The sequence below is a fragment of the Aulostomus chinensis genome, chromosome 6, assembly GCF_037954235.1.
Source record: "Aulostomus chinensis isolate RoL2024-O1b breed Wild chromosome 6, RoL_Achi_v1.0, whole genome shotgun sequence".
In the NCBI taxonomy this organism is placed as follows: domain Eukaryota; kingdom Metazoa; phylum Chordata; class Actinopteri; order Syngnathiformes; family Aulostomidae; genus Aulostomus; species Aulostomus chinensis.
Window position 1 is genome coordinate 27177279 of NC_141325.1, and position 15791 is coordinate 27193069.

Sequence of the window (15791 nt, forward strand, 5' to 3'; positions counted from 1 at the left end):
CTGTGATTGAGCTCAACAGCTCGTGGTTGTTGTAACAGAGCTTTTCAATCAGACTTAAACGGATCCATACAGCATGTGGAGTAACAATTTGAATCTATGCAGCAAAACACCACTGGCCTTGAGTGAGATCATTCTGTCCGGGGAAATGTAATAAGACATGCAGCTGTGGTCTCGGCTCAGTCTCTGAGGTCGACTCTCAAAACAACGGGACGTGTTGATAGGCATGCAGGGAGCGAGGAAAACTGGCGACAATGAAGTAAATCCAGAACTTATGGAGTTCTATTTTTAAAAAAAATCATGGGATGGATGGTCAGACATACTGGACCTTGGCTGTCCAAAGTAACAAATACGATTGTTTCTCTCTTGTTTTAAGTGAGCTCACATGACAAAGGGGGGACATTTTCCATGCATGAATTCATGTGTTGAATTCCCAAAGGCCCTCGTAATGTGTGTCTCTGGTTTCTAGCCGGTTCTGTAGGAACAGCATGTTGGCATCTGTACGTCAAGGGAAGGATTTTGCAGGGGATTTGGGAGCATATAGGATCATATAAGTTCCAGGGGATAGAATCTGTGAGGTTACACAAAGACTCTGAGGAAAAAAAGAAAAAACAACTTTGTGATTTTGTGGTCATCAGAGCAATGTCAAAGTACACTTAGCTTATGGAGTCCCTCGCCATGAGCTACCACGTGTCCCATTGTTGTTTGTCTTGTACATGCATTTTTACTGAAATGCCTACAAAATGCAGGAAAGGACTGCAAGTGCTCTGGACACAAGGAAATCCATGAAATGACAGCTTAGAAGGTGTTTGAATCTTTACACCATACTGCAGTGCTGTTGATATGACGCTACACGCCAGTGTAATGAGTTCTGTGAATGCACCATCCTCACTGGACTTGAACCCTGCACCATCGGCATGTGAGGCAGACATGCAGACTAGCAAGGACACTAAACCTGTGGGTATTAGCATAAATTGTTACCAGTGTGTCTCTTGACATGTCAGGGGATGAGGCGTACTCACTGCGCAGCACTGCCCCCTGACAATGACAGTGCCAACTAGAGGGCTCTCAAACAGCCTGCAGAGGGAAACTAAGCCAAACCCAATTTTAAAAAAGGCACACAAAAAAAAGGCTACTTTTTGCTACTTTAAACAGTTCTGCCCCCCAAAATAATGGGTTCATTCTTGGTATATTAGGCAGTTTCCTCACAGAACTAGATAAATCAAACCATTATCATTATTTCCAGCTTCATTTCAAGATAATGGCATTAAAATGTAATTACAAGCTGGGCTGTTGTAGGTTCCTGTATATCTTAAATATGTGTTCATGTATAAGTCGAGGGTTGGAACTTTGAGTGTCAGGTCAGTGTGGTCTTGTGCTCATCTGCAAACCCTATAGATAGATGCTGGATACAAAAGGTAATGAATAAAACTCCCCCTGAATTACATTTGCAACATTTTTATCCCAGACAGTCACAGAAAACTTTCATACTTAACAATTCAGTGTTTTTCCTCTTTTCTTACTTATTTCTGTCATTTTCCATCCTGTTTAGTGAAAGAGGTTGATTTACAGCCACAGGTTTTGATAATCAGGTACTTGAAAAACTCTTTTTTAACCCTTATTGGTGTCCAGAGAAATATTCTGGAATTGGGGCTTTTTATTTTCCTCTGGGTTGTAACCGGAGCCGTGCAGCACTTAGTAAGAGGTGGTGGTCGCAGGGATGGAGTGCTGATAGAAAAGGGGAGCTAAAATGGGAGGAGTTGTAAAGAGGGACTGTAAAATCCAACTCTTTTGGCAAGAGAGCAACAGCAACAGCCAGACCTCCATCTGTGATTGATCAGTGTGTTGGCTTACACAGCTTGTATGTGTGCTGGCGTACGTATGGGTGTGAGCGGTTCGGAGAACGAGAAAGAGGAGAAGAGGCTTTGCCCACAAGGTTTCAGCTGGGCGTGTGCTGGGAGTTATAAAAAGCCTGGCAATAAAGATCAGTTATTCTTGTGTAAGAAAAGACTGATACCAGCGTTGACTTATGATTATGAGACTAGCAAAAAGCGATAAACAACCTTTCAGTGTTTATGTTCAAAGTTGCTGAACAATCAGGCCATTATTTTTTGCGAGAATTAGGAAAACTCCGAGTCTAGACATCTTTCTAAATAAGAGCCACCCAGTTTTCCTCTCTACCCCTGAACTCTTTCCTCACATAACTTCTAGCTGTCATAGGCCTAAACTTATGACCCAGTTTTTAAAACAGCACAAAATATCTCTTCCAAAGTATTCACGTAATCAACATGAGTCTGTGTATTTGCAGGACATCTCAAACACAAACGTGCTGATTTCAATGAAATATGCAGAAAAGATAATTCAGGATATGTCACGGATGAATTTTCTCCTTATTTCTTGATTTCCAAGTGAAATTGTTTCAGAAAATAATCTTGCATTCTAGATCTGGGATCCACAAGACCTTCTTGGGATATAAAATTTCTACAAGTATGGGCATATTATGATGAAATTCTTTAAGGCCGTGTATTTTAATTACTTAAATGAAAAGTGTTGTGCTCCCAGAGGTGATAATCATGCTCCTAACCTTCAACGTAAATTTGCTCTCATCATTTGACTTCTTCACGACGAAAAAGAAAAATCCAATACATGATAAACAGACACTCCCATTGTTCTTCCTCCGCTGCCCATGTGTCAAAATATTAAATAATATTAATAACAATAATAATAATATTATTGATAATAATAGTAATAATAACAATAGTATTATCTTTGTTTAATTTGAGGAAACTATTCCTCATCTGCTGTACAATGCTGGAGAGGCAGTTTGTCAGAGGATTAACAGCATTATTGTTGTCTGGTGCTACAGACATATACAACTGAGTGCCATCAGGATAACAATGAAGTAACAAATAACTTTTCCCAGCATATACAAACAAAACGATAAAGGGCCGAGACCCGTGTCCCCCTTTGCTTTGGCCCTTCTTATGAGTGCACCTAACTAACACACTGCTTTACAAGCCTGTAAAGTCCCTCCTGTCAAAATCTGTATTTTAAATCCTCTCACTGTTGACACTATAAATCTACTTTGCTCCTGAAATAAATCTTTCCATTCATTCATTTCATTCCACCAGTGTGACACTTTAACGGAGGAAGAGGACAGGGAGGAGGCGTCTGCGTTTTCAAGCATTTATTAATGTTTAACTACAGACCTCCATGCCTCCCGCCCTCCTGTTTCTTCCCCTCCACTCTTCTAAGGCCATCTGAAGCAGGCAGACAGTGGTGATAAATCACCGGTGGAGCCAAGGTCCAATCAACGCTGAAGCTGAATGGCGTGAGAAAGCATGTGGGCCTCCAGCATTTTTTTTTTTTTTTGATAACACTTTCTCTGGGTATCAAACTTGGTGTACGTGTGATGGCGGCACAGGGACTCTGACTGAGTTAGCTGGGAATGGGATGAGCTCACTGTGCTGCACAACAATCTGACGTATCAATCAAGAGTGCAAGGTCACTGTGACACCGACCTCCTGACTTTGAGCTTCGGTGAGTCGAGACGCAGGGCTGGTGACACCATCATTCAGTGATACCATGAGTTTTATCAAGACAGGTGTCAGATAAAGACAATGGATAGCATTTGGTTCTGAAACCATGAAAGTACAGAACAGTACAAGAGATGGAACATGTCACCATGGAGACATGAAAAGACATATGAGACTGTGTCAGACACTTTCAGTCTCCCTGCTAAGTTTTAATGAAGTCACTGGGTGCTTGTCTTCTCTCCGAGGATTAACGGAGAGGTCGGCTGCATTTCACTCACTTGAGGCCTCTGAGCCGGTGCCATGAGAGGACATCTTTGAGGCTTAACTTGCGCAGCCAATAAAGTGCAACATAAACAATGACGTGAAAGGTCTGCCACATACAGCGCGAGCGGCCCTCCCTGCCTCCAATCGAGGGAGGGAAGTATCCATCAGCTGCCAAAAACATTAGGAGTCCAAAAGTAGTTGCTTTTTTTTTTTTTTTTTTTGACTAAATCAAACAACAGGTCTGTATAGCAAACCAGTTATAAATTCTGTTCACGGCCAAAAAGTCTGTGTGCCAATTATGGTGCAGCTCCTAAATATAAATCCTCGTCTGGGCAATGCAGTTAAGTTGAAAAGTCCTGGCCTGCTCAATATGAGTTCGTAATCACAGCTTATTTGAAATGGGCTAGAGAGGAAAGAATGTATGAAACCTGATTTATCCTTACATCCCAAGGAAAGGCAATCCAACCAAAATAGAAACACCTTGACTTAACAGACATCAGAGCTGCAGAGCATCTCCAGCATAACAAAGGAGGTTATAATCCCTCTCCCTTGGTGTCTGTAAAAACAAACGCACTCATCATTGTCACAGGACCCGCGCCAGATGACTGCAGCATAAACATTTGTTTCACCAAGGAAAATGAAGGCAAACAAACCAGCATTACCATAGTTACGCGTAGCTGCATGGTTTTCATTTGCGCTCTTGCAAGGGAGAGGAGAAACCCCCCATTAACACTTCACGCCAATAGAAGCAGCTATAGGATTTGAACAATTATATTTGTCTTAATTGCAATAATATGAATTCGGTGCCTTCAGAACAGGAGTAACAATCCTAAACATCATCATATAGTTGTGAGGGTCAACGCACGCCACAATTCTGACTTTGCAGGGAAGCAAGAGACACATGTAAGTTTGTTCATCTTCATTACGCATCCCTCTGCAAGTCATGGCTCCCTTCAAAGCACTTCTTCAAACATCCGTAATCAGTTCTGGAGGCCACATGGTTGTGAGGGAAAGTTTTAGCTGGCTAATGAAAACCAAAACAGGTCTTTGTGCTGATGAGTGCCCAGCTGCAACAAGCCTCCGCCAGTCGCAGACACTCATCATCTTACATAAGAGAGCACCAAAAATAGAGCTGATAGATTTCATATGAGGGGATCCGGCTACTGTAGCCACAGGCAAACCTCTGATAAGGTGGGGGTCCCACACCCAACAACTGCGCCTGCCAACTGGAAAACTTAAGCGCTCTATTTTCCCAGTATGACTGACTCACCCGGAGGTTAATGACACACAAAGACCTGAGTCAAACAAACTGTGTATTATATAAATCAGGTCTTACCAGGACGTGAGTGAGAACGATCTTGATGAGCGGTGCTCCGGACAGGTTGACTGACAGGGCCGGTAAAGGCTCCACTTTGAGAGAAATAAGGCAGCTTGCAACCTCAATTTTATGATCCTTGTAATCATCAGCTTCATGAATCCTAAAATGAAGAACAAATGACACAGAGTGACACAGTGGCACAGATACAAACACAAAGAGGGAGACTTAGAAACTGTGAGAAAAGAGCAATCGTAACAAATAACCTGGTGGTAACATCAACACAGAAGTGTTACACACTTGCCCAGAGCAGTAGCATTGAAGTGGGACTTTGTCTATATAATTAATCACACTGGCAACCAGCAGCACGACATCAATAGTTTTTCAAGGTCATCAAATATGTGACATCAGGATCATACAAGCGTCACCTCTCTATCATCATGCAAAGGGACACTGGAAGAGCCAATCAAAGGCTAAATGTGTTGCTAGAAAGTGAAGCTGTTTTTGGGTCCATGAAATGTGAAAAAACGGGTTGTTTATCACTCAGGTTTGGTAGAAATAAACATCAGTAGAACAGGCTGGCCTCGAGATGAGCCAGTTTGGCATAAGGGTGGAGGGGCTAATAGCAGGGTGTATCAGTCGGTGGAGGCTGAGTGGTGAGATGAGAGATAGGCGAGAGGACAGATAAGACCCTGGCCCCAGGCATCGGACGTTCAGGAAACAGGGGCGCCTCTGTGTCAGTGGACTGATTTGCCTCACAGGAAGTACAAAGCTTGATTTTTTTTTCTTGTTATCGGAATGGCTGCAATTAGTTTTTTTTTTTTTTGGTTCTGTGTGTGAGCGTGTGTGTGTGTGTGTGTGTGTGTGTGTGTGTGTGTGTGTGTGTGTTCGAAGGTCATTCATGTTTAAACTTTATGTAACCTTGCTTTGTGTTTTGTTGGGTTACCTGGTCTTGACAGGGCTGATCTCTTTGTAGTAGCTGTGCATGTTGTGGTAGAAGAGGCCAACGATGGTGGTTTGACCTGAGGGGGGACGGGACACATATGAATGTACAAGGCATGAGGGCTGGGAATGTAATGTAGCGCTGCTAAAATGCTCACAAAGAAGGGAAGTTAATTAACGTAGCCTCGCCGCTGCACGCTGGCACCGGCAGCCTAATAGCACTGCTGTATACTCGCACAATGGTGAAAGGGAGAGGGCTGCAAAGCATGTGGTTGTTGGGAAATCTTATGAAACCTCTACATGACTTCACCAGTGGGGAAGGAGGTCTACACACCCCTCCCCCTCCTCTAATCTGACCTATTATCCAGCCAGGTCCCCACCTCAGCCCTGCGACATAAACAATGAAACTGGAGGAAATCCATAATGGTCCTGTTCCTCTCTGTTCAAAGGCTTTCAACCCTTGACTGCAACAACAAAAGCTTGTTAATGTTAAACAAATGTCCACAGTGTATGTGGCAGGAGAGTTTTAACCTTCCAAAAACATAATTTCAACAAAACGCCCCCCATGAAGTCCCACGAGAGATTGCTAGATGGCCAGTTTGCATGTTTAGGTCCCCAAAGGAAGAAGACTTCCAACAAGGTTGAGACTAGGTCATAACCTTGTTCTGCTGGGCTGGTTGATTTTTTTGAAAATGTGGGCAATTTGTTACAGGGGTGGTAAATGTGACAATCATGTGAATTTCTCATCTGCAATTTTCTGTAGTGATCCCAATAAAAGGCTGGCAACGGCTGACTGCTGTCGTCCTGGAGGTCTTACTGCTGTGCCTGCTGGATGGACAGCAGCCTCAGAGGCTGATCTCCACATGTCGGATGCTGACTCAGTAAAATCACTGATTTTCTAAAGGGAGTCTGGACTGACGCTATGACATGAAACATTTGTTTGAAATCATCATGGAGAAGTCTGCAGGAGAACTGCGCTGATCGGTTCATGGTGAGATTTTCTGATGACTGATTGAGTTTTATTGCTGAAACTTCACTCAAAGCAGAAAATCTTTACGTGATGATTTATTGGACTCCAGACTGGAGTTATAAACTGTCACGACAGATGAAAAACAAATGACGGGCCCCCTGCAAATAAAAAGCTCGTTTTAAACGCACGTTTTATTCGAACGCAATTGAGAACAGCTTCTCCTGATGACATAATATGGAACATTTTACACTGATTTATTTTGACGCAGCAGCCTCCAACAACTGACCACCACACAAATGGCAGATTTCTATCCTTCAGCAGCAAAGCTGTTTCTAGAGCTTGCCAGTAACCTGTCCAGACAATGATAAAAAAGGGATATATTAACACACAAATGTGCAGCGCTCCATCCCCTCAGAGCATCTCACACAGCCAAGTACTCAGAGTTAACCTGGCTTGAATGTGTCGGCATTAACATCATTTCTAATAATAGCCCTTCAATGAATTAATAAAATATCTTATTCCAGTGTTTGTAGGGCAGAACAGTGCATCCAGTAGCCAGGTGGAGCCAGAGGAAACTGAGCTGAGCACAAAGTCAAACAAATAGAGTTTTAATGCCCACTATAATTACTCCACTCCTTCTCTCCTCTATGTGAGTCCATTCTTTTTAATGACAGAGGAAAGTGCTCTCTCTCATTCTTTCTGTTTTGAATCAAAGAGTAACAGCCAACATTAAAGTCATAGCTGGATTTCTACAGCACACCATAAAGCCACACAAAAGCTCTCATGGCTCTCCCGCTCTACTCTCCATGCTTTGTTAATAGTCTTAAATCTTCGAATAGTAAATTACCAGCCTGTAGCAAGAGGCTCACTGCTCAACATTCTTCTCCTGACAGCATCCGTGCACGACATATGTGGGGTATTCACCTACAGAAGTTGCGTCTTTTTAGACAAAAATACGCCTCCAATGAGGAAATACGGTACTCACACTGCATGGTGAAAGCCTCCCCTGGTACAGAGATGTAGTTCTTTCCCTGAGTGGGAAAGCGGTAATGCGTCAGGTTGTAGTTCTGAGGGAATTTCATCAGAGAGTAATCTGTTGGGTCAGAGGTTAGAAAAAGTGAGAAAAACAGCTTGAAGCAACTGGCCAGTCTGCTTTATCCGAGGTGGATCAAAGATGCACAGCAACCCCTCGGGTGAGAGACACAAACAAGAGTAGTGGTAAACAAAATATTATGCAAAAAACCCACACCCATGAGAGGCAATAACCTCTGCTTGTATGACCCCCACGTGTCCTCTGAGTATGAAAACTCATGACGAAATCTGGACGCTCCATGTCCCTCCGTCTTAAACTACAAGTGAGTCACGTTTTGGGGAGTTGAAACAATACTGACCTGCAACAAATGATGTTCCACCCAGAGAGACCAGGGAGTTCGGGCTGGGCTCCAGGTTAGTCACCATGTGTTCCATCACTCTGTCCACGGTCTCAATCAGGCCGCTGACCACAGGGGTGGATTGCTGCTCAACAAGGATCCAACAGACAGTTGAGCTCAATCACAATCACTACTTTGTAAATGAATTGCTTTGTGTCCCCTTGAGAAACTGAGTCAACTTCCCACAGAGGGTACTACTCATAAAACAGGTGTATAACAGCGTGTTGATGAGTAACTGGGTGGTGGGGAAGTTCCAATCTCTGAGGTGGGAGAAGAAACTGAATGCCTGTTGTACTCTGAATTTCCATGTGGGAGGTTTTTGGGAGGTCCAGGAGGTAGGTTTGACGTCACTCAACGTGGCAGCGCTTGAGGTGAAGGATGAGAAATCCTCTGAATTTTGAGGGAGGGTTATGATAGCTGTTTTAACATAGCCCCGCTTGGGAAATATTGACCTCTTGTCATCTTTAATCAAACAAAACCTATAATAATGGCAAAAAAGTAGCTTGGCTTAAAAAATATTGCATGCATTACATTAAATTATTGCATGTACAGTACATTATAGTACAAATGTCATAAATCAAATTAAAAAATGCATGCAAGTCATGTGATCACTGCTGTCTGTGAAAGACAAAAATCTTTCCCAAGAAGACGTGATTAAGAGTGAAAGACTCTGACACTCGTAATCAATCCGATGAGAGAAGGTAATCTCCGGGGGATTTACTGAATTGACTGTCCAAGTTTCGCAATCTGCTGCGCCAACATCTGTCTTAACCTTCTCCTGCAAAAACAAGCATGTTTGCAGCGAAAGCTCGATGTATCGAAACCGCACACACCGAGTAGCTGTCCTCTGGCCACGGTGCGTTTGTGTATCAGCGCATGGGGCTTTGCTCAGAGTGCGAGACGAAACACATTTTCATTGGCAGTGTCATGTTACAGTGCAAATCACAGGCAGCAATACAGTGTTTTTCAAAGAACACCTCTGTATGGGACTTTCTTGTGTGTGGTGCCAAAAGCGTCAGTATCTCAAACTGCCTTGGGTTGAGGTATTCAGTGAATTGCATATGTTACATGATGTCATGTTTGAACATTTCACAACAACAATGTGAACTCATTTACCTCTGGCAACCCTGGAGAGGACAGCACTTCTTCCACACTTTTGAGAAAAGCCTGCGCAGAAGAAAAAGGACATCATAGAACTGTTGCATCATGTGCACAAGGGTGGGCATTGTGTGCGCGTGTGTGTGTGCGTGTGTGTGTGTGTGTGTGTGTGTGTGTGTGTGTGTGTGTGTGTGTGTGTGTTGGACTGTGTTCTGAGACCTGTGTGAGGTTGCTGGCAGTGTTGTGAGGAAGGGTCCTATTGGGCAGTGCCTTTAGGAAGCCCAACACTGGAATGGATTCTGGGCCCTTGGAGCTTTGGACCTCCTCAAACTGGCTGCTGACAACAGGAGGACTCACTTCAATGGCCCTCTGAGACAACACAAGAGGCATGACATGAAGCTTACTATCAGGAGATTGTTTCCGAAGGAGCACAGAGTTCCAACATACACAGGATGTTTAATGGAACCGAACTGATTGAGTTTGGGGGAATACTTGGACAAGTGATACAGTGTTACTCTTTTCCAGCCTCATGCCCTACAGGGAGCCTTTCTGTGGTGTTGAGCAGCTGTTTCTACTTCTCTAATTCTTTATCTGTTTCTACTTCTCTAAGCCCTTTCATAAACAAGGCAGCTCTATACACATGTGCTAACAATAATCCTCACCAGCTCCTCTATCAATAAAATGAAACAATGGTTCAATAAAAAGAAAAATCAACTATTTGCATTTAAAACACAAGACCCTCATCTGGTTCTGGTATTAGCCCTAAATCTGTGCGCACATTTCTTAACCTCCGATGAATACCTGGTGGCTTGACAGTGTAATAGTTGTCTTACAACATATCACATGTATATGATATACAGTTTTGGACTATCATTACTACCAGTTACAAAAAACAAGGGCTGGCTTAGGGGTCAAGCATGAAAGTCTGTCTAATTATCATTATTATTATTATTATTATTATTATTATTACTGAAAACTAGTTGTAGTAGTACTAGTAGTAGTGGTTGTATGATTCTGCAATAAAAGTATCTGTGGTGAACAAAACACAAAAACAGCAGCAACTAAACTTCAACAACATCAACCCCCCCCAAAAAACCCAAAAACAACCACAGCCAGAAAACTAAAAAAAATACACCGGTTGACCTGATGGTGGCGCTCTAACTGTTACTTTTGCTTTCTATAATATATGAAAATGTTTTCATCCTGGGGTTCTTGGTTGTAGACAGAACTCCAACACATAGGCCACACCCATTTCTGCTGGTTAAAATTTTCCAGCATTTTGAATGTGGCGTTTTTTTCTCTTCTTCAACAACTTTTGTTCAATCATCACATAATTTGGTTTGAAGTTAAGTTAAGTTTGAACTCAGCATGATAAAAGCTATCAGGCCATCATGCATCATCACGCATAGAGCAACTGCAGCTCATGGTTTTTATATCATCTTACATCTTTTCATGTCAAATACAGCCAGTTAGCCAGCAAGGCTACAGGGGTTCCAAATTTATTGTTATATTATTTGTGACTTTGCTACTTACAGGATGTACAAAAATAAACAAATTGCTCTGATGGTGGTGCTGTATAAACATTTTTAGATTATGACTTCTTTCCTCTCTAAATCCTATCCTAATATTTTACTTTTATGTTATTATATTATTGGCAAATATGTTGTTTCTCCATCTGGTATGGAGCAGATTCCTTAAAATGTATTCATCAAAACACTGTAGCGTATTTTGGTTCATTGTAAAAGGTGAATTTTGGGTGGCACGGTGGTGCAGAGGTCAGCAATGTCGCCTCACAGCAAGAAGGTTCTGGGTTCAAGTCCCGGCTCCAGCACGGGATCTTTCTGTGTGGAGTTTGCATGTTCTCCCTGTGCCTGCGTGGGTTCTCTCCAGCTTCCTCCCACAATCCAAGGACATGCAAAAGGGAACGAGGCTGATTGGGTACCCTAAATTGACTGTTGCCGCGGCTGTGAGTGTGAATGGTTGTCTGTCTATATGTGTTGGCCCTGCCATGGGCTGGTGACCCGTCCAGGGAGACCCTGCTGGGATAGGCCCCAGCCCCCCTGCGACCCTTAACAGGATAAGCGGAAGAAAATGGATGGATGGAATTTTGGGGTTAAAAAAAACAAACAAACATTACATTACAGCCGCTAGCAAATAATGTTTCAAAAGTGTGTGATGGAATTTTAGCTCTGCAAAGTAAGAACTTGGAAACTTACGACTGTTGGTGTAGTTAAAGTGGGTTCTCTGGAGACAGTTGGTGCTGTGGTAGAAGCCATGTCTTGACCTAGAGAAGACAATGATGTTATGATATGTTACTTGTGACCTATACATGTATGCTATCAAATATTAGCTCGCCCAAAAGCTAAAATGTTTCCTTTCAGGAGGCATTCTTGTTATTTGCTGCAGTGTACCAGGCCATCTTCGACAATGTAGCTGGATTTGATCACCACACAGCTTTAACAGTTTATGAGGCTGGCCTTCACCCAGTCATGAAAGGAGAATGATTACAACCTTCACAAAAGTGGGATAATCAACCACAAAATATTCTGCCACAAGCTTCTGTGCAAAACTAAGATACACTTTATGTCTTTGTTGTCATTTCATAAAAACGGCATTAACTTGCTGCCAGAGGATGCCTTTATATGGATGCACATAAGAGGCATCCAACTCAACTGTTCCTGCTCTTCTTTGGTTCAATGCAACATTTTATATGTGTGCTCTGAAGAAGTACAAATATTTTTCTGTTACCATAACAGTCAAGCTCATTGAGTCTGCTAATGGCCAGCGGAATACATTACGCTTTATAGCAGCTTAGTCGGTGAAATCAAGGCAGTGTGCATTTACTGTCTCACACGTTGTGATGGGTTTGAGCTCAATGAAGGAAACAGCTCACACCTCCAGGAATCAGCATTTCACACACAACAGATGACTCACGCTAGAAAGGTACGGTTCCTCAGACGGACATTCGTTAACAGATACGATTGCACAGCAAAATCGGATATTTCTCAAGACTAAAAGATGCCAACAGGTTTTGTCCATTTATGGCACTATTTTGACTGAAGGAGGCTCATCGTGAGAGAACAATAACAGTCAGGGGGTTTTGTCCTATAATGTCACATTAAATCAAAATGATCTGCCCCCTGCAACCCAACACGCCTCTGCACACTTATAAATACTTATAAGGCAGAACTATGTGCACTTGTAATGTGGAAGGTCATGAAAGTATTTTGTGCTAAGAGGTATTTGACAGGGAGGTGCGGCGTCTTTGTACAGTTTAATATTGTGTTGTTATGCATGAATGCTGGGGGTGGAATGCAGCGAGTACAAGGGCGGAAATTGCTTTTTAACCCCTACTTCCTCCAAGCAGAGTCAGCAGGGAGGACGCATTTGAACCAGCCCAGGCTCACGGCCTTTCATGATGGCATCACGTTCTGATAGATTAATTAAGAACGTGATGCCATCATGAATATGACCTGATGTGAGTGCAGCGGGCATGACGCAGTTTACATGATACGGTCACGATAAACTGTAACCATAGTCCTAACCCTTACCCTAACCGTTAATGGAAATGACTGAATGTGTTGCAACAGTAGTGCAGCAGCATAAGTGCGACTACACTGAGAAAGAAACTGTGTTGTGAAATAGTGACCAACTTAACGGCAAGTCCTGGCAAGATGACGTAAAGCAAGCCGTGACCAGAGCACGTAAATCAGGTCGTATTCGTGAGAGTAACGCATTCTTAATTAACGTGATGCCATCACAAAAAGCAGTTAGAACAAACAGGCCATATCCTGGAATGACAGGAAACACTTTCCAATGTGTCTTACCTATAGCTGCATTGTAGTAGAGCAAGATCTCAGTAGGTGAAAGAGCACGCTCCCAGATGACAAACTCATCAAAGGCCCCTGTTACATAATGACCATAGGCCTTGTCGTTGCCTGTTCCAATCACAAGGTCGGGGTAGGGGTCGCCATAATTTTCTGAGACGCTGCCAGTTTGGTCATCAGCAACAAAGGTCCCGTTGATGTAGACCTTCAGACCATCCACTTTCTTCCATGTGAAGAGAATGTGTGTCCAGTAAGGTGCTGAAAGAGAACACGAATGACGGAATGTGTTTTATCTTCTCTCAGGGGGCCCCTCGCTGCAGGTTTGTCAAGTCTGACTTCTTATTTGTTACTTTAATACAAAACATTTTTCGAGTCCAAATGAGCCCAGTGGTTTGAGCTTAAAATGTATCAGCAAAGCTTCTGGGTTGAGCTGTCTATCTGCTGACGCATGAGAGGTTCGGCTCCTGGGATGCTTGTCCAAAACTCCAGAGCTCCTGCTGAGCCCCTGACTCCAATTTGATGAGACCGCAGTAATCAGTCAGAGGAGGACTGTAATAAATGGGCAAATCACTTTTGCATTCATGACCAGTATTTGGACATTATGTCTTTTGGGTCATTTTATATTCTGAGAGGAATTTGACAACTTTGGGTCGACTGAGGCACAGAAGGCCGCTGAGCTCTGGACCGTTCCGCTCGATTAAACAGCCTTTTCTTACAAGATTGATTTGCACGAAACAGTGGCTTTCTCGTTTCATTCCAGTCTTCCAAAACCCACTTTGCTTATCAGTTTACACCTGGTCTCTGTGAGTCTCTCGAGGTTTTGGTGGTTTCAGTGACTCAACTTGTGTTTCTGTTGCCGCTAATGCTGATTAACCACTTTTTTTGTTTAAAGTTTGTTTTCAAATAGGCAGAAGAACGGATAACCAATATGATGGATTATGAATCAATCAACCATTGATCCACAGATTGTTTTCTCATCTTAGACTGTATGAATGACATGGGAACACCTGTTGGGTCTAGAAGGATGCAGAAGTACAACAAACAAAAAGGAAAATGCATCAGCATTGAGTGGAGTCAGTAACTTAGAGCAGAGGACATGAATGGTCTGACCAAAAACTTTTGAGAAATTGGGCTTTAGAGTTGATGATGGTGACAAGTGAATAATCATAAGAATGGAAATTCTGTGTCAAAATCACTGATAAAACATCAATTTTCACTTAAAACAATAAACTTTACAGTGATGCTGGTGAATAATTTAGGGTGTCAGCAAAAACACTGGCACTCACGCTTTGGAGACCACAATCTGGTGAACTGAACTCAGCTACGAAGCTCATTTTTCTCCGTGTGTCTTCATCATGATACATCCACCAGAGTTTGTTGTGATCTAGAAAACTTTGTATCGTTTCACGGAGAAAAAGGATCTACAATTTTTCTGTGAATTTAATCGAGTCAAAAGATAACATTCACTATTGGAACATTATTTCTGCCAGAATAGCAAAACAACTACTTTTCCTTCTTTGTGGTTAAGATTTGAACCTCAGCCCCAACATTCCAGATCTCATTTATTTCAGTTTAAAGAAAAGTCTCTTTGTATCCTGTGACACTTTCAGACTTTACTGATAATAATTTTTGGTCATGGGACACCTCAAGGATTTTAACCTTAAATCTTTTCCTAACCTGAGCAAGACAACTGATATAGATTTAGTCGTTACGTCCTGAAAATCGGACATGAGAACCAGATGACGTTTGATCCTCTGAAACTGAATTCAAAATTGAGTTATAAACACAATTTTGAGCGATCACGCAAAAGCAGAATATGGCAAAGTTCATTTGATAGCAAAATAGGGACCTGTATTTTACCTCTGAGTGTCAAAACAGGTTCCTAAATCTTTTGATCTCATTAGAATACAGATTTTAACTTAATTTAAACTATTGGTCACACAATGACCTTTTCCATGGTTCACATTTCATTGAACTTGAGATCAAATCTGGGCAACATTATCTACTTTTAGATAGGAAATGACCACATTTTATGACATAGCAATATAATTGTATGTTATGTATTTATGAAATGTATCCTCAACTTGCCAAGCCAACTATCTGCAGCTGCATCTGGTTTCAGTTCATCAAGGTAATTCAATGAAAACACTTAAAAGTCAAAATACCTGGAACTCTGATGTTGGCCTTCCATCTATGGTTGTTGCCTCGAGTGTAAAACTCCACGTATCCTCCAAAGGTATTGGTGTAGACGGAGAAGCCGTTAGAGATCACTTTCCCCCCCGAGGCCACAGCAAAACGGGATTCAGCCTCGTGGTTTTTCCAAAAAAAGGAGAAGGTGATCCCTGCAGGATGATGAGTAACAATGTATAGTCACCAGTGCATTGTTCAAGAAATGTTTTGTGCATCATATGT

General features: G+C 42.4%; 1 protein-coding gene across 1 annotated transcript in view; it reads right to left on the reverse strand.

The window, feature by feature from the left end:
• Positions 1–15791, reverse strand: part of adgrd1 (adhesion G protein-coupled receptor D1) — a 34001-nt gene that overhangs the window by 16040 nt on the left and 2170 nt on the right. Inside the window, exons 5-13 of the mRNA XM_086207293.1 lie at positions 15545–15721; positions 13380–13637; positions 11769–11836; positions 9772–9921; positions 9571–9621; positions 8416–8539; positions 8010–8117; positions 6059–6134; positions 5134–5275 (exon numbers count right to left, since the gene is read on the reverse strand). Coding sequence (XP_086063419.1) covers positions 5134–5275; positions 6059–6134; positions 8010–8117; positions 8416–8539; positions 9571–9621; positions 9772–9921; positions 11769–11836; positions 13380–13637; positions 15545–15721 — 1154 coding nt within the window. The remainder of the gene's footprint in view (positions 1–5133; positions 5276–6058; positions 6135–8009; positions 8118–8415; positions 8540–9570; positions 9622–9771; positions 9922–11768; positions 11837–13379; positions 13638–15544; positions 15722–15791) is intronic.